General features: G+C 39.8%; 1 protein-coding gene across 9 annotated transcripts in view; it reads left to right on the forward strand.

Moving 5' to 3' along the window:
* Positions 1 to 24,284, forward strand: part of DTNA (dystrobrevin, alpha) — a 523,318-nt gene that overhangs the window by 477,675 nt on the left and 21,359 nt on the right. For 4 of the 9 annotated variants that reach the window (XM_006835054.1, XM_006835059.1, XM_006835053.1 and 1 more), the window contains 3 exons: positions 648 to 745; positions 5,420 to 5,533; positions 12,972 to 13,068. In XM_006835054.1, the coding sequence (XP_006835117.1) occupies positions 648 to 745; positions 5,420 to 5,533; positions 12,972 to 13,068 (309 nt within the window). Of the gene's footprint in view, positions 1 to 647; positions 746 to 5,419; positions 5,534 to 12,971; positions 13,069 to 15,009; positions 15,291 to 24,284 lie in introns of those variants that run through there. The other 5 variants (XM_006835057.1, XM_006835056.1, XM_006835063.1 and 2 more) reach the window with 4 other exon arrangements.

The following is a 24,284-nucleotide window of genomic DNA, read 5'->3' on the forward strand; positions in this document are numbered from 1 at the left end:
AAGAAAAGAAAATCTTACTAACTGTAACTTAACACCTATGGTATTTTAAGTGAAGTATTATACTAACTGAATAGTAATTCTAGAGAAAGATTTTTCTCAATAGAAAAAAAAAATTTTTTTTCAAACCCAGCTATAAGGAAGAGAACAATTCCATCCAACCAGACAGAAATAAAACAGCTTCCCAAAGACTTCAAGTCAGAAAACTGAAAAATAACTTTTCCTATGCTTTGTGTAAGGAGCTCTGGCAGTGTAGTGGTTACAAATCAGGTTGCAAACCTCAAGGTCAGCAGTTCGAAACTACCAGCTGTTCCTTGGGAGAAAGATGAGGCTTTTTGCTCCTATAAAGATTTACAGCCTCAGAAACCCTGTACAGGGTTGCTATGAGTGGGAACCGACTCTAGGACACATCACTACCACCACCATGCTTTGTGTATTTGCCTGCCAAAGACTTCTGTTCTGCTTTCCTTGGTCTATATGTGCTCCAGATCTGCAGCAATGGCCATTCTTGAGAGTGGTGATTTGATTTTACGTTGTTTGGGAAGGAATGGTTACCTTTCTTTGTCTGCGTATCTCATGATTCTTGTCTTCCCAAACACACATGGTGCACATTCCCCAATATTAAATAGTGTAAACTACATCTCTTACAGCAGCCAAGTCAGCAGAGAAATGCGCCTGACATCTCCTTCACCATCGATGCAAATAAGCAACAAAGGCAGCTGATTGCAGAACTAGAAAACAAGAACAGGTAAGACTTTTTAGACATGCTAGCTTTCTAAATCAGAACGTGTAGTCCTGAATGGAGCAAATGGTTAACATGCTCAACTACTAACCAAAAGCGTGATGATCCATGTCCACTTAGCAGTACTTCAAAAGACAGGTCTGGGAATCTCCATGGGAGCTTCAATAAGTTTGTGGAAAACAGAATTAAAAGATAGCGGAATTTTTCCAAGAACTTTTTGAAGTACCTCCTACTTCTGAAAACTCTGCCATTGAAAAGCCTATAGAGTACACCTCTACTGTGGCTCATGTGGGATCTCCAGGCAGCAGAATTGAAATGACAGCAGCTGTTAACTGTGGTGGTGGTGGTAGTTGTGTGCCGTCGAGTCTGTTCCAACTCATAACTGTAAATCTATATAAGAGCAGAAGTCATCTTTCTCCTGCAGGGTAACCAGTAGATTCGAACTGCTGACCTTGGGGTTACCAGCCTTACTTGTAACCACTAAACTACAAGAGCTCCTTATAGCTAGTGTCTCATTAATAACTTCTTCTTGTTATTGTTGATAAGTACCTCTGAGTTGATTCCAACTCATAAGGACCCTATAAAAGGTATCTGGGACTTCAAATCTTTTCAGGAGCAGAAATCCTCATCTTTCTCCTGCAGAATGACTGGTGGGTTCAAACTGCCAACCTTATGGTTCTCAGTTCCATGCTTATACTACAGAGCCAACACCCTCCACCCTGATAACCTATTGTTATTGTTGTTAAGTGCCATCAAGTCAGTTCTGACTCATAGCGACCCCGTATAGGATTTATCACCAGCAGCTGGTGAATTTGAGCCAACTTTGTGGTTCAAACTGATCTTGTGGTCCAGTGCATTATCCCACAGTGCCACACCAGGACTCCAAAGTAAGAAGTGGTTGTTGTTTTTGTTCTTAAATGCCATTGAGTGGGTTCTTACTCATAGTGACCCTGTATAGGGTTTCCAAGGAGCAGCTGATGAGCTTGAACCACTGATCTTGCATTTCAAATTGACCTTGCAGTCCAGAGCATTAACCCACAGAGTCACACCAGGACTCCAAATAAGAGGTTCAAGGTGGAGAATAAAGCATAGAATGTCAAGACTAAGGAGAGTCATTTTTACAATAACAAAAAAAGGAAGTCAAGCTTGGCCTGCATTTCCACAAGTTTCAGGATCAACCCTAAATGTTCCCTTAGATGGAGAAGACAAAGCTGAAACTCGCCATGTCAACCCTACTCTTCTACCTCACTGGAGAACTTTGTTTTGCCTCCCAGTCCTCGGCTTCCACTCAAACATAGGGTAGAGCCCATAAGTGAAAATCAGGACTTCACCATGTGCATCTATTTCTAATTGCAAAACAAACAGAAAGGGCCGTGAATGTACTGGCTGCTCGGGCTGTGCCATGGTACCACAATTACTTCTTTTCCTGGACATTTTGGGATTGTGCTTTCTGGTCATTTTTAGCACCAGAGAACAAAAAAATAATCGGATGAGAAGCTGTGCCAGAAGGAGAGTGTCATCCTATCTCTGAATTCATTTGTGGCCCTCGGGTTCCCCATCTCATCCTGATGAGCATCTACTCCATGCTGAACTCTTCTGTAAGCTGGCAGCTGCATGCTCTCCAAGGAACCCACAGCCACATCCCAAAAGCTCCCTACACCATGGAAACTCACTTTCTGGGCTCCATGATCTCCAGGATGATAATTAACCCAATAATCAAATCTCTGAGCTTAAGGGGAGGACTGAGCTCCTCACAGCCATGTCAGGCCTCAGTCTACCTAGGTATTCACAGACATTTCAGCAATAACCTTTAGAAGATAAGGCTTCCTTATCAGCCCAGGGCTGCTAACCACAAGGTCGGCAGTTCAAATCCACCAGCTGCTCTTTGGAAACTCTATACAGGGTTGCTATAAGTTGGAACTGACTCAATGACATTTAATAACAATAGCACCCATGAAGAAATTCTTGAAAACTTGGAGGAACACATCAGAGTTATTAGGAGTAGCAAAGCTCTTCAAATTACACTGTACAAGCCACAGCCTGCCTAGGCCATTACTGTCAGAGCAAAGACCGAGGTAAGCTGATATATACAGGCTGCAGAGTTAGCCAGCCTGGTTCAAACCATCTCTACCGCTTACTTGTTGGACTTGGGCAAGTGATTTAACTTGTCTGTACCATGCTTTCCTCACCCATGAAATAGAGATAATATTAATATCCTACATGTAATAGAAAAGTCCTGATGTGGCGCTGTGGGCTAATGCGCTGAACTGCAAAGTTGTTTGAACCACAAGGCCAGTGGTTCAAGCTCACCAGCTGCTCCTTGGAAACCCTATACAGGGTCACTATGGGTTGGAGCTGACTTGACGGCACTTAACAACAACATGTAATAGAATTATTGGTGCAATGATTCAATAAAATAAGATTCAATAAGACAGCTCAGATTCTGGGTAGTGACTAAGCATCCAAAGCATGGTACATCTCTTATCGTTACTTTTTCTGACCAAAACTACTTCTCTCTTTGTTGCTTTGAGCTAAATCTGTCATGGTTCTGTCCTTAGAGTCGACAAGAACTAGCAGGAGTCAGAGACTATCAGGATGCTAGCCCTGCACACTGGCTTTCAGGCTGAGATCTTTGGAGTTCTGGGGGCCTTTAGTGGTGCCTCATAGAGAATATTAAAGAAGGGGGAGAAGAGTTAGAAGCAGCACAGGGGCCTACCCCTTCTTTAGCCAGAGCAGTTCCCTCTTTTCCATGGAATATTTCTTTTGTAGGAAGGTTTCCAACATATAACACCAAGGGAGTAAAATTAAAAAGGGGGCAGGAGTTAGGGCCTGAAAGCCTTCTCGTCAGACCCATAGTAAGTGTAATGAATGACTTATTGGCAGTTAGCCTTCTGAGTGGTGCCAATTAGTGAAGTAGGCGATTATAAATCAGCCTTTCAAGTGGACAGCCAGCCATTCCCCCTGGCATTCCCAGCCTACCTTTCATCCCAGGTTCTTTGTTCTGTCTTAGTTGGCTCTTGTGCATTTTACTGGAGACTGACACTCCACACATGCACACACACAAGAATAAGTGACTTGTAACCTTGCTTAATGGCTCCTGAGTCACTCAGGGATAATTTGCCTGGCCCAGGTCACATCCCTTTGTGGCCAGCTTGATGTTCACCAAGGGGTAGTGCATCCCAGACCATCATCAGTAATAGACTGACATGCCTCACCCGAGACAGGTCATTCCAATAGTGCTCTGTGTTACAAACTCAATTACAGGGCTCCTTTTAAAATCACTTTCCTTGTAAGGGTACCCTCATTGACATCCATAGTTAAGACTGAAAATGTTGAGCTAAAAGAGAAAGGAGTTTTGCCTAACTAGAGGATTCTCAGATAAATTCTGGGAAAGGAATTTCATTCTTGAAATGGAGTTATTTAGTTTGGGGAAATGAGTGTCATTTATCCTTATTTTCCCTCAAAGCACCTCTTTACTCAGTAGGTGCAGGTATTTTATTGTGTCAGAGTATGAACATAAATTACAGGAACATACATTTTTATCTCCTACAAAGTGTACTCTTCTAAGAGGAACACGTTACCATAGCATTACAGTACTTAGTTATACTATTATTATATCAAAAAACAAGAAAAGAAAACCACTGCCATCAAATTCATGCCTACTTATAGCAACCCTATAGGACAGAGTAGAACTTCCCCTTAGGGGTTCCTTATGGAAACACACTACTACATCTTTTTCCCATGGAGCAGCTAGTGGGTTCAAACCACTGACCTGTCAATTAGCAGTTGAGTACTTTAACTACTTCAACACTAAGGCTTCTGTTACTAGCTATGTTGTTGTTGCTAAGTGACATCAAGTTGATTCCAACTCATAGTGACCCTGTATAGGGTTTCCAAGGAGCAGCTGGTGGGTTTGAACCACCGACCTTGCAATTCGCAGTCCAGTTACTCATCCTGCACTAGGATCCTATTGTTGTTGATAAGTGCCATCAAGTCGTTTCAGACTCATAGTGACCCCGTATAGGGTTTCCAAGGAGTGGCTTGTGAATTTGAACCACCAACCTTACAGTTCACGAGTGTTTATCCTATAGTACCATACCAGGACCCCATAGAGACACAAAAACATCTCACGGTAACCCATGTGTTATAGAGTAGAATTCTACTCTATCGTTTTAATTCAAGCAGATCTCCAGCCTTTCTTTAAGTCACCTGTGGGTGGTTCAAACCATTAACCTCTCAGATAGTAACCTCGCCCTTAGCCATTTGTGCCCTTCTAGGAGTTCTGATGTGGCACTGTGGGTTAATGCGCTGGACTGCAAAGTTGGTTTGAACCACAAAGTCAGCAGTTCAAGCTCACCAGCCGCTCCTCAGATTCCCTATACAGGGTTGTTATAGGTCAGAATCAACTCAACAGCACTTAACAACAACAGAGACTGGATACTGGAAATAATTCTCAGCTTGGTGCACACTTCAGAACCTTTATGGTTTGTACGTACTGGAGAGTATACGCGTAGCATCAAATAGCCACCATCGCAAACACAATGAGTCTGTTGGTTAGTGAAGGTCGATTCTACCCTTAAACATAGGACGAGCCCTTCTTTCCCTAGTGGCCCTGATCTGCTCTAATGTCAGTATCTAAAGTGAACTGACCCTGGCTTTTCCCTTCCTCTCTTTCCTAAGAGAAATCTTACAGGAGATACAAAGGCTGCGGCTAGAGCATGAACAGGCTTCTCAGCCCACCCCAGAGAAGGCCCAACAAAATCCTACGCTGCTGGCAGAACTCCGCCTCCTCAGGTAAGAGAGGTGACCCAGGTAACCCCAGGGAGTAAGTGTGTCTGAGACCTTTAATAAAACCCAACACTGTCTAGCCAGTCAATGGTCCTTAGCCACCATAAGCTGCTCATGTTTGCTTGCTTCTCTTTATTTATTCCTGTGTGCCATGTATTGCCCTGGGTGCTTTGCTCACACTGCTGTATTTAATGTGTACTGCTATCTTTCTCAAACGAATTTATTATTTTTTTTTTAATGTTTTTCCTATCACCCAAATTAACATGTATCTGGTAGAGTAGTGGTTACGAATTGGGCTGCGAGCCGCAAGTTCAGCAGTTCAAAACTACCAGCTGTTCCACAGGAGAAAGATGAGGCTTTCTGCTCCCATAAAGATTTACAGCCTTGGAAACCCTGTACAGGGCCGCTATGAGTCGGAACCGACTCCACGTCACATAACAATAACAACAACATACTCTAGGCAGTATTCCCTCCCACCCCTGGCAATCATCATAGAATGTTTATTATAGCCTGAAAACCTTTTCTTGACTTTTTACAGTAGTTGTTGTTGTTGTTAAGTGCTGTCAAGTCAGTTCTGACCCATAGCAACCCTGTATAGGGTTTCTGAGGAGCGACTGGTGAGCTTGAACTGCCAATCTTGTGGTCTTATACAATATCTGTCCCTTTGTGACTGACTAATTTCACCCAGCATAACGTCCTCCAGGGTCCTCCGTTGTATGCAGTGTTTGCAGATTCATGTTGTTCTTAATTGTCACAAATATTCCACTGCGCATGCTTTCATTTTTAAGCCCACACATAGAGTGGCTGTGACTTGGAGGAAGAGTCTTTATATTTTATTCTTTCCTTTGGTACAGAGGAAAGGCAACAGTGATTTCTAAACAATAAACAAAATCTTTCACTGGGAAAATCTTTAACACAGTTCACATTCTTTATTTGCACTATCTTCACTAGATTTAGGATACACATGATCAACAAAACCAGCACCTAAAAAGCTAAGACATTTTTTACTAGTCATTAAAAACCATCACGTGTTTAATTTTACAATGTACCTTAATAAAGGAATCTGTTTATTTCTTAATCTTTGTGTCTAATAATTCTATATGCCAATCTTTAAAAATAAGCTTCACATCTTGTTTTTCTGCAAAGGTATTAAAAAGTCAGCATTTCAACCTCACCAGCTGCTCCTTGGAGACTTTATACAGAGTCGCTATGAGTCAGAACTGACTCGGCAACACTTAACAACAACAACAAAATGCTATGTAAGGAGCCCTGGAGGTGTAATGGTTAAGCACACAGCACCAACGGAAAGGTCAGTGGTTCAAATCCACCAACCGTTCCACAGGAGAAAAGACCCGCAATCTACTCCCTTTAAGATTTCAGCCTAGAAAACCATAGAGGGAAGTTGTACTCTGTCATAAGGTCACTGTGAATTGGAACCAACTTGACTGCATACAACTACAGTATTGTCCAGCCTATAGCCATAAAAGATTTAAGTTGGAATGGACCTTAGAAGATGGTTTGGTTCAACCCATGAATTTCGATGTGTTTCTCAGTCAGAGAGCACAGAAGTAGCACGACTTAAATAAAGACTGTACTTCTTCCCACTGCATGCATATTGCAAAATGTAAGTCTCGTGTGGGCTTGATGTCAGACTGACTTATCCCATGCCTTGAATATGACAGACTCTCAAATGTATTTGTCTAGTTAATAACCCATATATTTTCATTCATGCATGCATATAGGCATGTACTAATTAAACAATTATTTATTGAAAACTTACTAAATACTAAACAGTATTCTACTGTAGCACTGTAGGATCAGCACTAAACTTTGAACAACCCATGTTCCCAGAATCTCCCCTCCTGTATTGGATGCCATCTCCAAGCGAAATTTTTCAGGGTGATCATCTCTCACAGATAGAGCTGGCCTTCTCCTCAGTTATACCCTATATTGCATCTTCTTGTCTTTATTACATGTTCACCTTCATTGCTTTGAACTTAAGTCGCCTTGTCCCTTACCTGAGGACAAGAACGCTACCCAATTCATTATTTGCTTCTAGTATCTTAAAATATAACAGAACTAAACAGATGTTTCTGGGATGATTGGATGAACTGTAAAGCTAGAGACAAGTGTTATTAAGACAGCTAAAGAACTGTATCTGCAAAGAGAATACCATCTGTTATAATGATGAAAACATTTACTGAAACTGGGAAACAACTAACCTCACACTAGAAATCTAAAGGAAAAACAAGTACAATTTTCCATAGCTAGTCCTGGTGTGGCACTATAGGAGATGCACTGGACTACTAAAACAAAGTCAGCTGTTCAAACCCACCAACCACTCCTGAGACTCACTCCTATACAGGGTAGCTATGAGTTAGAACTGCCTCAATGGAACTTGCCAACAGCATTCCTTGTTTAAGAACTAGGCATCATATTCTATAGAAGACAACATTTTTATCAATGCATCTAAAATTATTTGAGAAAACTTGTAAATATAGTTATTTTTTTGTTTTTCTCAAGTAAAAATAAAATTGTAACCTGTGCTGCATGCCTGTGTTTTCCAGACTTTGAATTTCATAGACAAGTTTTTTTTATTATTATTTTAAGAAATAACATAAAATAGAGTACTTAATTTTTGCCATACAATGACATTTTTTAAAAATATCACCTGTTTTATAAATGACAGTATATATTTTAAGTTTTTATTTTTAAAAAAATTTCAGGCGTACCAAAAAGTTGTAAAATAATGCAATGAATTTCTTTCTACCTTTCATCTAGTGAGTCACATTTTTCCACATCCTTCTTTATTTCTATAAAGTGTCTATATATGCAAATTGCATCTATATTTTTGTTGAACCATTTCAGAATAAGTTGCAGATCTCATTACTCTTCACTCCTAAATATTTTAGCAAATTTTTTAAGAATAAAAATATTCTTTCATATGTTGTTATTAAGTGCTGTCATTTCAGTTCTAACTCATAGGAATCCTATTTAGGGTTTCCAAGGAGTATCTGGTGGGTTTGAACCGCCAAACCACCAATCTTTTGATTCACAGTCCAGTGCTTATCCTAGAGCTCCACACCAGGAGTTCCTTCTCTTATATTGTGTTGTTGTCAAGTGCCATCAGTTGGTTCCAGTTTATAGCATCCCTGTATAGTGCTTGCAAGGAGTAACTGGTGAGTTTGAACTGCTGGCCTTGGAGTTAAAAATGACCTTGTGATCCAGTGCTTACCCTACAGCACAACACATAGTCATGTAAAAAACAAAACAATACAAGAAAACAATTGCCATTGAATCAATTCAACTCATAACAACCCCATGAGCTTCAGAATAGAACTGTAGTCCATGGGCTTCCAAGACTATGCCCTGTTAAAAGTAGATCATCATGTCTTTCTTGAGCTGGTGCCATTATCTGATTCAGTAGAGTAAACATTTATGTAGAGTATTATTTCATTTATAGTTCTTATTCAAATGTTCCCACTCTCCCAACACGTTCCTAAGAGAAAGTATTTTAACACGCATACAAAAGTATCAATAATCTCAGAATAAAAGGCATTCTTTTAAAGATGAGTAAATTTAGCTTTATTAAAAGAAAAAAAAAATTACTACTTAATCCTTGTTTGCTTATTTCTCCTTGAAGCAGTGGCAGCTACTTTCCAGACTGGTTTTCAAATCCACATTTGATCATCACTGGTGTAAACACAAGACGCAATAAAAACATTGTTAAATAAATATGTTTGTTTTTTAATTGTATTCAATCAAATGCATGGAAGAATAAATGTCATGTTTTAAGAAATTAAGACTGTAGTATAAATGCATAAATAATATTTCTTAAATATTAAACAATTCCAAATTAACACTGAAAATGAAAAAGACACCAGACGTAATGAATTGCAAGAGCAATGGCCTCAAACGTAACAACAATTGTGAGGTTGGTGCAGGACTGGGCAGTGTTTTGTTCTGTTGTACATACAGTTTCTATAAACAGCATCCAACAACTTTCCATGGCAATTTTTAAATGCCTCTTTTACTATTTTTTGCTATTAGAACTTTGCTACAATCTTCCTCGTAAAGTGTGTCAGTGGCCAAGAGGACAAAGACTATTGCACAAATCTAGAAGAGTACTGGAAAAAAATCAGAGACATTTTCTACTCTTGTACCATAACAGAGACAAGGTCAAGGAGAAAAACAGCTAATGGATTTGTCACTGAAAAATAATTCTTGAATGGGGCAAGACTTTCAAAGCTAAAATGTTTTCTAGCAGGAGATAAAGTAAGATACAGTTAGAACATATAACATGGTGATTCTCCTCATCCTCTGGATTCAGAAAAGAGGTAATTGTAGAAGGAGCACTTTGTCCAACGTGAGCTGAAAATATGACTATATTACAAAAGGTTGATGCATTTATCAATTTAAATTTCATGATTATTTGTAGAGAAAGCCTAGATGAGAGCAGATCAGAAATGGTTTATTTATAAGAGGACTGGAAAAACGTTCTGCTTTCCATGAATTTATTGAACCCCCTCGTGTATTCCTATACCACCCTCCCAGAGTATCTTTCAGTTGGATGTCACTGACCTGAGTCAGTCTGACTTTTCTATATTGTCCCTTTTTCATTTCACAGTCCCCATGATAGCGCCACTTAATATTGTATCAATGCAACTGATGCTAGGCGTATATTGTTGTTGTTGTTAAGTGCCGTCAAGTCGGTTTCGACTCATAGCGACCCTGTACAGGGTTTCCGAGGGTGTAAATCTTTACGGGAGTAGAAAGCCTCATCTTTCTCCCGTGGAGCGGCTGGTAGTTTCGAACCGCTGACCTTAAGGTTCGCAGCCCGATTCGTAACCACTACGCTACCAAAGCTCCTTTATTCATACATTAATATAAAAACCAAACCTACTGCCATTGAGTTGACTCAGACTCACATGGACCCTAGAAGAGAATGGAACTGCTCCGTGTGGTTTCCAAGACTTTAAGTCCTTATAGAAGTTGAATGTGGCATCTTTCTCCCATGGAGCAACTGGTGGGTTCAAACCACCAAAGTTTTGGTTAGCATCTGAGCGCTGTAAGTGCTGCGATACCAAGGTCCTATACATTGCTTTATACATAGTTAAAGCAGCTACATATTTTTAGAATATAAGTTCTGATATTTCAAATACTGATGCCTTGGGGACAAGGGAAAAATACATATACTATTTATTCACTATTGTTGTATTCCATCGAGTCGGTTCTAATTCGTAGCAAACCTTTATAAGGTTTTCAAGAGCAGCTGGTGGATTTGAACTGTTGACCAGTCCACTGCTTATCCTACAGCGCCACACCAGGACTCCAACTGATTTATTAATGGTAATGTTAATGGATTTGAAATTGCTTTGAAAAATAAATATATACTTCTCACAATTGCGAGCTATTAATACTCTCCTCCATGCTGTTTCCCTTTTCCCCCCATTTAAAGAAAATTTGGGTAACTCTTTGCATCAACATCAATGATAGATTATAGCATATCCTTAGTGGTTTCCATTCTTTCTGATAGTTTAGTAGAAGCTTTGCAAAACAAAACAAAATAAACTTAAACCTGTAGATCATTTTCAGTTGTAGAATAATTATATTGTAACGTATTTATTCTGACTTCCTCCTATGAGCCTAAACCTAAACCAAAAAAAAGTTAGATTGATTGTAAGAATTATGTAGTGTTAATATTTCACCTCAGAAAGATACCACCCATTGAGGAAACTGGAACCCTTATCCATTGCTGGGAGGATTCCAAAATGGTGCAGTCATTATGGAAAACAGGGCAGCACTTCTTCAAAAGCTAAAAGCAGAGATACATTAGTGGTGGTGGTGCCATCAAGTGGCTTCCTAGTCATCGTAACTCCGTACAGGTTTTCCTGGGAGCAGCTGGTGGGCTTGGACCACTGACCTTGCAGTTAGCAGTCCAGTGCTTGTCTTCCAGTGCCATGCCAGGAAATTCCACTCCTAGGCACATACTCAAAAGATTTGGAAGTAATCTCAATAAGACACTGATGTTCATTGCAACACTATTCACAATATCCAAATGGTAGAAATAACTGAAATGCCCAGCAGCAGATGAATGTATAAACAAAATGGGGTACAAGTACACAATGGAATACTACTCAGACAGTAGGAGAATAGTTTATACTGAGGGAAGCCACAAATATTGTATGACATCACTTATATAAAAAGACAAGAAAAGGCAAATATAGAGAGACCTAAGGTTATTAGTGGTTACCAGAGGTGGGAAGGAGGGTGAAGCAAGGGTTATTGGTGATGGAAAAATCACATTTATTAAAGGAAGTTTTGCACTGCTGGTTATTGTAATTGCTATCAATAAATTGTTGTTGTTGTGTTGTGTAGTGCCGTCGAGTCAGTTCCGACCCATAGCAACCCCGTATAGGGTTTCCAAGGAGCCGCTGGTGAGCTTGAACTGCCGACCTTTCAGTTCAAATGGCTTTGCAGTCTGGCGCATTTGTACACCTGTTAAAAAAAAGAAAAGAATAAAAAAGGGCACCACAATGCATACTACGAAGAGAAAAGATTTAAAGCGTACTTTCCTAAACCAGATTTTCAAATATCAATAGGTACTTTCTCTGAGATTTATAAAATGATTCCATGGATGTTGAGGATCTATAGCATTGGCCTTTGTCAGTGACAGGTTTTTGTTTGTTGTCTCAAGGGATTCTGGGGCACAGAACAGTACCAGTTAGTAAGCATTCAGAAAATATTTCCCTGAGTAATTCAGGGTTGTTGTTAGTTTCTGTTAGGTCAGCTCTGTTTCATGACAACCTTATTTATAAGAGAATAGAACACTGCCCAGTCCTGCACCATGTCCGCACAGTCGTCTGTATGTTTGAGGCCACTGTCGAAGCTAACATGTCAGAATGTTTTCACTGACCCTCCACTTTACCAAACATAATGTTCTTTCCAATGACTGATCTTTCCTGATGATGTATATAAAGTAAGCAAGACATCATCCTCACCTCATGGTCTACCAAAACCAAACTCACTGCTATCAAGTGAATGCCAACTCACAGTGACCCTGTAGGATACAGCAGAATTGTTCCACAGAGTTTCCAAAGTTGAAAATCTTTATACAACGCAGACAGCCTCATCTTTCTCCCATGGTGGGTTTGAAACACTGACCTTTCAATTAGCAGCCCAACACCTACCCAACTGGGCCACCAGGGATCCTCACTTCATGACTGGAGGAAGAAAAATTATTCAAATCTAAGTTAGGTATGATTTCTAACAAATAAAAGCTGTAATTGCTGACTCATTTAACAACAGTTCCCTAGTTGGTAACTCTTGTCAAAAACTCAGAGATGGTCTTTTGTCTGGTAATCAAGTAGTCCCACAAGCATGGGAACCGGGATTCTCTCAGTGAGTTGGATGTTGTTTCTGATGACAATTGCTTCTTTCATAGACAGCGCAAGGATGAGCTGGAACAGAGGATGTCTGCTCTCCAGGAGAGCCGGAGAGAACTAATGGTCCAGTTAGAAGGGCTCATGAAGCTACTAAAGGTAAGACATCTCAAGTAAATATTTCCTAGCCCTTTGAGTGTGGCATTTGTAAAATGTTTTTGCACATAAAGTGCAATAATTTTTGTAAATACTATATGTCATTTCCCTAAAATGTTGTTCCAAACTCAGACATAGTATCATTTCATAGACATAGGAGAAAGTAGAATCATTTCTTGGACACAGGAGAAAGTAGAGCCATTTCTTTCACATAGGAGGAAGGTGAGCTATTTCTTGAACAAAGGAGAAAGTAGGACCATTTCTTAGATACAAGAGAAAGTAGAACCATTTCTTGGACACAAGAGAAAATAGAGTCATTTCTTAGACACGTAGAAAGTAGAACCATTTTTTTGACTCAGGAGCAAGTAGAACCATTTCTTGGACACAGGAGAAAGTAGCAGTCCATTGTCAAGTTCATTCTCATTCCCTTCTGGAGTCAAACAGCTGAGGACTTTCATAGGACTTCTTCCTGACTTATTTTCAGTTCTTTCATGCCCTTAAAAATAATAAGATTAAATTTATTTAGAAATATTTTACACTGAGTAGTTTACAGCAAGTCTGACTAGACTAGACAGAGGCTGATGTCTAACTCAGAAAATCAAGATAAAGATACAGCCATTAAATAACAATAGTGATTACAGTTTCATTCAGGGGAAAAACTCTGTTAATTTCAGTAAAATATTTTGTCTTGTCTGTATGACTTTAGCAGTCACAGGACTTTCTTGGGCCTCATATGCAAACTGGAAAGGGAACACCTTACTTTTCTGTAAGCAGAGTGTTTAATAAAATGATTTCTAGAAATGCTTTGTGTAGTAATATAATATTACCATTTTCATTGAGGAATGCCATGCTTTCTTTAAGAAAGCTTTGTTCCCTTTTTAATTATCCATAAAATTACAAGTCAAAACTAGACTAATGTTAGCGTCACATCCACACTCAGTCCAGTAGAAGTGGCAGTGAATGATGACTGCCTGTTTTTATGTCGTGCCTTACGTGGACAAGCTTGAACCGGTGGGGATTAGACATGAAACATGCCAAAGGGACACGATAGGAGCACCATGAAGAGAAAGTCCCTGGAGTAGCTCAGCTATGAGACAGGATGCCCTGGACTTCAGTTCGTGGATCCTCATCATTTGTTGTTACTATGATATTTTCTTATATGATTTCCCTCTTTCTCTCTCTTTATTTTTTCTTGACTTCTTTCTCTTGTTCATTTATTTGATTTTTTTTTTTTTTAAGAAAATGTGCTGTGTCTCAGGCTCTGCTCGCAGGGCTGTTACCCCATGAATATCATTTCCTTTGTTTCCCTGACTGTTTCACACTTTAGCCAACTGTGTCTGCCATGAGTGTCTTCTTTCACAGTCGGTGTTGGAAATTCTTGGTCTTTGCGGAATAAAATTTTACTTTTCAGTGTGTTAGACATAGAAAGTACAGAAATCAGTTTTTGTTGTACCATATACGGTAAGATAGGGCCAAATGATTACTAAACCCACAGCTGTTTTGGCTAAATCTCATTTGATGTCACACTAAAGCTCTTTCTGCTTCCATTCCCAAATACACCAAACAAAGAGGAATGACCCCACCATTCCTTTCACAGAACTGCGGGAGGCTGTGTAAACACCTTTGTCACCATAGCAGTCTATGTATCAGCAGCCATCTTGTTTACACCCAGCCCCAACCTAGAGTATAAGAATATCCTAGCTCCAGAATCCACAAGGACTGTGTTGGAAGAAAGTTAGGCACACAGAAGAATGAGATGGGTCTATAGTCTCAAATATAAATTTAATAAACTTGGAACTCGGGTCACTGAGGTACCAGCAACCTGACCAGTCCTCCAAACCATGTTGATGTCTCCCCTTGTCTCCTGTCATTTCTTCCCACTATGTGCGTGCTCTTATTGGAACCCTGGGTAATCTAACTATTATTGATTCAATCTTTCTGTAGGAAGAAGAACTGAAACAGGGAGTAAGTTATGTTCCCTACTGCAGGTCTTAACTAACAATGGAGGGGCCTGCCGTCCTGCTGTTTTTCTCATTGCTTTTGCCTCTAATGTATGTTCATGCTTCAGTTTGGAAAGAAAGAAAACAATCGTACTAATTTGCTTCCTTCTCAATGTAGTGCTTGAATTGAGATATTAAAAAAAAAAAATTAGGTTTTTTTTTTTTTTTTTTTTGTAACTGTTACTACTGTTAGCATCAAAAGAAGAGCTTTTACATCTTTTAGAAGAGGGAACAAATTGTAATTTGTTTGGAACGTTCTAGATCTCCATGAGTCTGAGTTTCAAACCAACCTCATACTTTGCTGGGCTGCTGATCAGATCCCTTTCCGAATAAAATTTACTCCTCACAATTTCTGAAGCTAACCTGAGGTGAAAGCTTAAAACATACAGCTCTCAGAAGTTAGCCTCTACAACCTCTCACACTCCAAATTTTGGTTCCATTTTAATGAAAAGATATGGAACCTTCTTTTATAAAAATTAGAAGATTAAATGCCTTGCTCATTGCATAGTGATTATACCCCTTTCGCCAAAGATCACAACACAGTCTTGTGAGAGGGAATACTGTACTTGGATCCTGACTATTGACTTTCTGTCTTTTCAGTTCGTCCCCAAAGCAGAGTCCCTACCATTGATTGAGAATAATCTCCACAGACTAGGTTACATCCAGCCTTTGTCTTATCAGTAAGAACCTTTCTGCTCTGATGGTTCACAAAATGCTTGCATATTTTGAATCTAACTATAGCCTAGTCTGGAGCCGTGTGTCTAATCCTGTGGTCAGGTTCAGAAGCCAGTAGAGGGAGTAGCACACTCAAATAAAATAAACTCGAACCAAATAAAAACAGTTTTAATTTCAAGTGCATGTACCAAGTTGTGTATGAGAATATATCCCACTCTTAAGCATTATTTAAAAGTTTGACATTATTTCCATGGATCCATTAGAACCACAGCCTGTCCTATTTCAACGTATCCTTCAATTCTTCTGTATTCTCTTTTCTATTATTCATTGTGTGTGTTTGTGTGTAACAAAGACTGTTTGCAAAATGCTGAACACATTTTTCCTTTCATTCCCATGGTATGTAAAAAAGGAAAGTGTAAAACTAATCTGTAATGTCCGACAATAAAGATAATGTATTACATTATTTTGTATTTTGTGAAGAAAATTACTTTATGAAAGTCAAATTTTGCCAAGAGATAATTCCTCTGGGTGAAGGACACACAGCATTTACAGCCTGTATAATTACCACAAAGAAAAAAAAAATGCTTACATGGGGTGTTGTCATTGTACTTCCAATACACTTAGCTCACGGTAGGGAGAGATGCTTTCCTCGTGGTCCTTCTCTTTGCTGGTTGCCTCTCTTCCTTCCTGTCTCTTACTTAGCATGTGGAGTCCAATACTCGGCTACTAACCAAAAAGGTAGAGGACCAAGTCCATCCATCATATCTTTGAAGAAAGGTCTGGCAATCTACTTCTGAAAGAGCGCAGTCATTGAAAATGTTATGGAGCACAGTTCCTCTCTGACACACATGAAGATGACATGAATTGAGGTTGCCATAAATTAGCAACTGGTTTACTTAGTATAGGATCACTGATGGTACAGTAGTTAAATGCTCAACTGGAAACTGAAAAACCAGTGAGTCAGACTCACCAGCTGCTTACTTCGGGGAGAAGGATGTGACCATCTGCTTGCGTGAAGACTTAAGGCCTTTAAAATCGATGGAGCAGTTCTACTCTCTCCTAAAGGGCTGCTTTGGTCAGAATCAACTCAACAGCAGTAGGCTTGGGTTTGGGTTACTTAACAAGTGCATACAGAGAAAAATAAAGCTCAAAGATAGCCTTCTCCCTCCTAGTGGAGAGGAGGGCAATCGTTCTGCCTATTCCCTTGGGGATCCCTCCCCTATCATTACCTAGGCAACACATTCTTGAAAGGCTCCGTGGACTAGGGAGTTTATATCCAGATGGATGCTAGAGTCAAACTATGCCATTTCCTCTCAAGTATCACAGCCTCTCTTCCTTCCAGTTCCTCCCCCACGGGACCCCTCAGTAGCTTCTGGGTCTTAGGAAGGGGACCGCCTGTATCAGTTCCTTAGTCTGCAAGTAAGCTACCTCCCAGATGTTGGAATGTATCAAAAAGGTGGTGGGAGTGTTTGCCCTTAAATGTCTGCTCACTTACTTATTTGATATTCAAGCTTCTTTCTAAAAAGGACTTAAGGCAGCGTACAACAAGTGATTTCATTCCTAAACTGGAAACAGAAAAATCATAAAGCAAGGAAAAGAAAATACAAATAGACTCATCACAAAGAACAGGAATGTACCTCCAAAGTTTCCAGCAATGGGGCAAAAAAAGGAAAACATAATCAAAACAGAAATACCAGTTCTCAGAACACCAAAATTCCTGTCGGCATAACGTATAAAAGAAAGTTTCCACTTGGAGCTTTAGAGATGGAGTTCTGAACAATGAAGCAAACAAAATATATGTGGCTATTTCTTACGCTCAACATTAGTCAAAATTATAAGGAGAATCCCAGAGATCCCAACTCCATAAAAGCAGTTCTGCAAGAAAATAAACAAATGTCATTCAAATATATAGACTTCCAGTTTTATAACATGACCTAAGGAGAGAATTTAGAGATTTTTGTTGGATATCTCCTTCTAAATTCTGTTTTTACTTATGAGCTTTGTCTCTTTGGGGACTATCTCTTTATAAAATCAAACTTAAAACACACAACAAATTGTGCTTGATTTAATAACCTCGACTTGCTTTATCATAAGTCTGTGTGGCTAAGTGTCATATTTTAATAAGCGGGCATATATAAGGCCTATATATTTTGTCTTGTTAGGCATAATGCATGAATTCATTCCCCTTGAGGAAAGAATATGACTAAACACATAAATAAATAGTGCCTGTAATATAAAAGGATGATTATGGTATCATAAGCAATAAATTCTCTTTATAAAACTTGAATTGCAGTTATCCTACCCTCTACCTTCTTTGTGTACTTTCAGTATTTACTGAAGGAACCATATAATGAACACTCATAAAAATATTAATAATGAAGGCAATTGAATTGCTGTGGCAATAGGTCCTAGGATTTCTGGACTAGTTCCATTTTCAAATCTTTTCTGTCAGTCTAAAACCAAGCATCCTGACTTTGACTTCAGAAAGCAAGACCTTAATAATCATTTTCTTAGAAGGATGACTTGTGTTAGACCCGAGTTCCAGTGATACCTACGTTTTGCTCATTGCTGTGAGATCTTGAGTAAGTCCATCAACTCCCTGGTACTTTGTTTCAAATATATGGAAAATACCTGGCTCATAAGGCTCTTGTGTAGATTTTAAAACAGCTGATATGAAAACATTTTTATTTTAAATACATCAACATCAGATATAAATATGAATATAAATAGACACCTAAGTATATTGTTCTTAAGTGCTGTTGAGTTGGTTCAGACCCTTAGCAACCTTGTATAGTGTTTCTGAGGAGCAAGTAGTAGTTTTGAATCACTGACCTTGCGGTTTAGATTGACCTTTGGGTCCTGTATGTTATCCTGCAATGCCACACCAGGACTCCACCTAAATCTATAGAAGCTTTCAAAACTTGGCACATGTCTTACACACACTCGCCCACTCACTTCTTTTCCTTCCAGTTAGTTTTTTACAGGGGAAAAAAGCCAAACATTATTCCAAAATCTATCTATTTACAACTAGCTGGTCCAACTAGCCCATGAAATTATAATCATTCAGTTCCTACTTCTTCCAAATACATAATGGAATATGAGGTTCCGGGAAAAATTTTTTTTAAATGCTACCAGCTTGAATTTCATCTCCTTTTATTTCTCGTGCTCTTGCTTTCTGGTGGGTGTGTTATCAACAGTAAACCAATCAAAATTGAGGCAGGAGATAATCTACTGCAACAGAAAAACTATCATCTCATGTTCAGAAATGTCTCTCTCTTAACACAAAATTATTTTTAATTATGAGATTGATAAAGGAATTCAGAGAAGTAAAACTTGCTTCCTTCTTAAAAACCTTAGAAGGTGTCCTTCAAGTTCAGAAAAATCTAACCTCCCTTTATGGCATTAAAGACCATAAGCCTGGCAACAGCGTGTCTCAGCTTCATTTCCATCCACTCCTCAAAGTCAATCCTATGCTTCAATCACACTAGTCCCAGCCACCTCCCCCTCCATTGTAGTTCCAATAACCCTGGCACTTCAACTGGTCTCTCTCAGACTATTCCTGGGGACTGGTATGCTCTTCCTCCCTCCCACTACCTCCTATTTTTGCCTAAGGTCCAAGACAAATTTCACCTCTCGGTCTGACCTATCAGAAATTAATTATTTCATTTGTAACCTACAATGCTTCAGATACAACATTCCCTTAGAAAAGCCTGAGTGTGGACATTCATCAGTATGATAGCCCATGACTGTATATTGGAAGGAATCATGGAAAGAGGGTTGAATGTAGCTGCACCTCCCTGGGCTATTACATGCAACCAGGCACAACAAGGCTGCTCTCTTAGCCTAACCTAGGAGGCATGTGTTTCAACCCTGAACAGTGGTCCTCCACTCTGCCATTTTGCCAGGGTGTGCTGATTCAAACTTAGACAAGGGTCCTTGGCTTGAGGTATTCCTTGTTCCTGATGCTGAGTGAAAACCAAAATGTTTCCTGGACAAAGTCCGAAGTTAGAAGGATCTTGTCAGACTTAAAAAATTGATGCATCAGCAGATAGAGTAGACTCAGAGAATGGAGTGAGGAAATTAATTTTTTATTTATTCTTGAGGAAGATAGCTATTTTAAATGTGCCAAGTGTGATATATGTTTTCCTCCTTCCATAAATCAGTCCTCTTCTCAGGAGTGTTAGATCTATATATTGATCTGCATGGACTGCTGTCCCTTAAGTCTTCCTTCCATTACTCACCAAGGCTTCCAGGATTCTTCCCCCTAATGCTTCTAAAGCTGTTAGCAGACAACCTCACACTTTATGGCCGGAGGCAATACTCCTCCATAAGGTCCACCTGTGTGAAACTTAACTGATGTTTCCACTGATATACACTAATGCCAATAGGAGTCCTGGTGTGGGTTAATGCGCTGGACTGCAAGGTCAGTTTGAACCGCAAGGTCAGCAGTTCAAGTTCACCAGCCATTCCTCAGAAACCTTATACAGGGTCGCTATGGGCTGGAACTAACTCAACAACGCTTAACAACAACAATGCTAATACCAAAGGAGCCCTAGTAGTGTAGTGGACTATGAGCTGGACTGCTAACCACAAAGTCAGCAGTTCAAATTTGCCAGCCACTCCACAGGAAAAAGATGAGGTTTTCTGCTCCCATACAGATTTCCAGCCTCAGAAACCCTATACCAGGTCACTATGAGTCATACTTGACTAAGGGATACACAATCACCACCCTAATGCCAAGGGACAAATCTCCTTTCCTAGTGGCCCTAGAAGACAGACCAGAAAAGAAAGCTACAAATGGTGTACCCAGCAGCAGGTCCTAGACTGTGCTATGCATCAATCTGGACAGTGTCCTGAGAAAGAGAAACAAAGAGTAGATCATCCACAGTCAGGGTCCTACCCCCAGAAAGGAAAGCATTGGGTACAGATGATTAGATGTGACTCAGGAGTTGTAAGTAACAGGAAAGATGCAGCTGAAGCTTGTCTTCAGTGTAGAATCTTACATCTAATTTCTTCATGTAATCAGACTGCCTGAAATTGGACCAATTAGAGATCCATTTAGAAGATAATGGCTATTACTCATTTACACTTAGATTCAGCCAATTGTTTTCTCTTAACACATAACCTCAAGTGATTATTTTTCTCTTAACACAGAACCACTAATGGGAGTTTTGAAGACAGGAAGCAGATGGGAAGGAATAGGAAAAGTTGACTTTGGATAATGAACACAAAGTGCGGCTAGGAATGCCTCAGACAAAATAAGGTTAGCAGGAAACTTCAGTCTAAGAAGAGATGCAGGGAACATGCCAACAGGTGAGAGGTCAGAGGGCCACAGAAAGATGATGCAGTGCATCTCCTTGAAATTTCTGCCCAAAGGAGAGAAGGCCCATGAGCACCCTACTGGGGTAACCAGTGTAAGTAGATTTGCCTTCAGTACAGCCGCAATATTCCCATTAAAATATTGAAATGCAGGCCCCTAAATCCACATCCAAGATCACTGAGTTCAGATTTGTTCCAGAAGTCAGAATTTTTTTAAATTTTAGAACGGCAATATAGTACAGATACAATTTTGATAGCTTCACATCAGTTTGGCCCAAATTAGTTATGAAAGACATGTGGTTTTCAGAGCTTTTTGTATTTCAAAATTGTGGATAAAAGATTATATTTCTGTAGTAACTGATAAACCACCCATGGGCTCTTCCACTAATCTGGGCACCCTTCCATAGCCTTCTTACGACCCAGCAACCAACAGGTATTGCCTGGAAAAGCAGAAGACCCCTAGTATCTGAAGATGGGTCCATACTCTGGGATCTCTCAGCCTCCAGGTTGCTAAACCTTTCTATGTTTGCCCTTTTGTGGCATTGGAAGCTGGGGATTCAATCCTAAGAAGAAGCTGCAGGTGCCGTGGAAATGACCTAAACTTGTAATCTGAAGGCTGCAGGCCCATTTTGTCTCTGTGATTCACTAGCTCTGAGACTTTGGGTAGCCCAGTTCTCCCCTCTGAACCTCAGTGTTCCTAATCTATGAAATGGGAATCTCACATGGTTTGTAGGAGGACTAAGTTAAGTGTTTGGAGTTAAAGTGCTTTATTCTGCAAATTGCTTGTATCTGCCATTCCTAAAACATTGTCATTCCTACTTCTACAAAGTTGATTTGAACCACAAGGTCAGTGGTACAAGCTCACCAGTGGCTCCTTGGAAACCCTATGCAGTGTCGCTATGAGTAGTAACTGACTCGATGGCACTTAACCACAACAACCACCTCTGCATTGTTAGAAAAATGAAATCAAATCATGCATGCGAAAGTTCCCTAAACACTGCAAGGTATATACAAAATTGGAGTTAGTTATATTATTATTGCAAGACTTCCACCACAGAAAAGAATCAAGCTTCTCAGGGTTGGGAGGGTAGCCAGTGGGGCCAAGAAGAACCTATTCCCTATAAAACCTTTTATCTAGCTGCCTAACTCTAGTCCCACACCCTGCTGTGATGTGGCTCCTTGGTAAAGCAGACAAGAAAGGCCAAGGAGACCTGCTTAGGAACCTACCTTGGAAAGGAAATACTGGAGGAGTTGCCAGGGGGAACAGCCCTCAGGGTACCTGCCCATCACTTGTCTCTTCTAGGGGACCTTCCATCAGCCATAGTCCACAGTGATACCCACTCTCCCAGACAGAACACTGAACACAGACAACCAATCTTACCACTTGCTAACTCTATCTCCTTATCAGTTCCTTTTGGATTTGTGATCCACAAATGTACCTTTAGGATAATATGTGGAGGCTTCAAAAAGTTTGTAAAAAAAAAAAAAATGGTATTGAAAGATAATGGAATTTTTCAATGAACTTTTTGAAGGCCCCCTCATATTACCTATTTTAGAAATGAGTTCCTGTGTGGTATGTAAACGGCTAAGTATGCAACAACTAATAAGTTGAAGGATTAGTTGATTGGTGATTCAAATCCACCAAGATCTGTGAAATTTAGTTCCAAAAACTTTGAAAACCCAATGAGCACAGTTCTCTGACACACACAGGGTCATCGTAACTCAAAAGTGACTCAGTGGCAACTGGCTTACCTCATAAGTTGGTGGAAAGAAATCAGTGAGATGCCACATATAAAAAGCCTTTGTACATTGGGACGTACAACTCAAAAGTGAAGTTACTGTTACCATTGGAAGTTCAGGGATATGGTGGTAGCTCAGAAGCAGATGTTTTCATTGTAATGAGACTGAGCTGCCAAGGTTTGCTGGAGAAAACTAGATTCCTCCTTGAGCGGGCTAAGGAAAGCAAGATGCAAAACCTCGCACCTGTACAGCGACCCCTCCCTTGGGTCTGGACGGACATTGATAAGGTACTGTTGCGAGTGAGAAGGTTGTAATCCTGAGCACACTGGGCCCCTTCTGGGTTGTTTTCTGTGTTCTGCTCTTTTTTGTTTTGCTTTTAGATCTGGGTTTTTCTCAATCTATAGATTTTACTTTTATGTGTGATGCTGGACCCTGGAGAGCTAACAGCATGGAATTTTACAGGATTGATTTTGTGTGTTTTAACTGCAAGCAGCTCGACCCACAGCAAAGATGGAAACTGAACATTCTAGAGCAGTGCTCTTGTGTTGCATGTCTGGGAGTTTGATGGGGTTGATGATGAAGCTCTGGGTGCTGCTGTGAAAGAGGCTTCACTCTATCTGGCCAGACCCAACAGACTGCAATGAAATTGATGTGAACATCTAATCTGTCATCTGAACACTTGAGGGGCTCATTGTATTTTCTTACTCGTGTGTGACTGACTCCCTTTGCTATCTAATTATTATTATTCCCAAGATGCATCACTGTACAAAGCCTTCAAACACAACACGTGACAGTTTCAGAATGTTTTTGTGCCAACGACTATAGTGCAAAGATCAACTCTTGTTAGTTGCTTCCTACTTTCAGCCTTACTCTTTTTAAAAATCTCAGTATTCTTTCTGTCCTGCTACAATACTGCTTTTCCATAGTTAAAGAGGAGGACATTTTCTACAGGAAGCAGTGGCCCAAAATTAGAATCCATGATTTCATTTTTCTCTTCCCAATCTGAATCCCTGAATCGCATTAACTTGGCAAAACCAACTTTTACTGTAATGCAGGCATTAAATATTTACCACTTCTTTGAAGTCTTGCTTGAGAATTAATATGATTATTGTACAGCATTATATATATATTTATCGGTTTTTACTTCTCCGTCACCCAAGTTAATAGTTGGAGCCCTGGTATAGTGCTGTACGGTAAGCATTGGACTGCTAACCACAGGATTGGTGGTTCAAACCCACAAGCTGATCCTCAGAAACCTTATACCAGGTTGCAATGACTTGGAACCAACTCGACAGCACTTAAGAACAATAAGAACTCTCTAGTTAGTTATCACACAATACAAATTGTGAGTTATCCCCTAAAAGTAGTGCCAGGACAAACTGAAAATTTTAGGAAACACATAAACCACAGCCTCATATAGTCTCAATTTTATACAATTTGAACAACTGAAATCTTCTTAATATCTTAATATCTCCTTTAAGGAGA

Source organism: Chrysochloris asiatica, unplaced genomic scaffold (genome assembly GCF_000296735.1).
Source record: "Chrysochloris asiatica unplaced genomic scaffold, ChrAsi1.0 scaffold00015, whole genome shotgun sequence".
NCBI lineage: Eukaryota > Metazoa > Chordata > Mammalia > Afrosoricida > Chrysochloridae > Chrysochloris > Chrysochloris asiatica.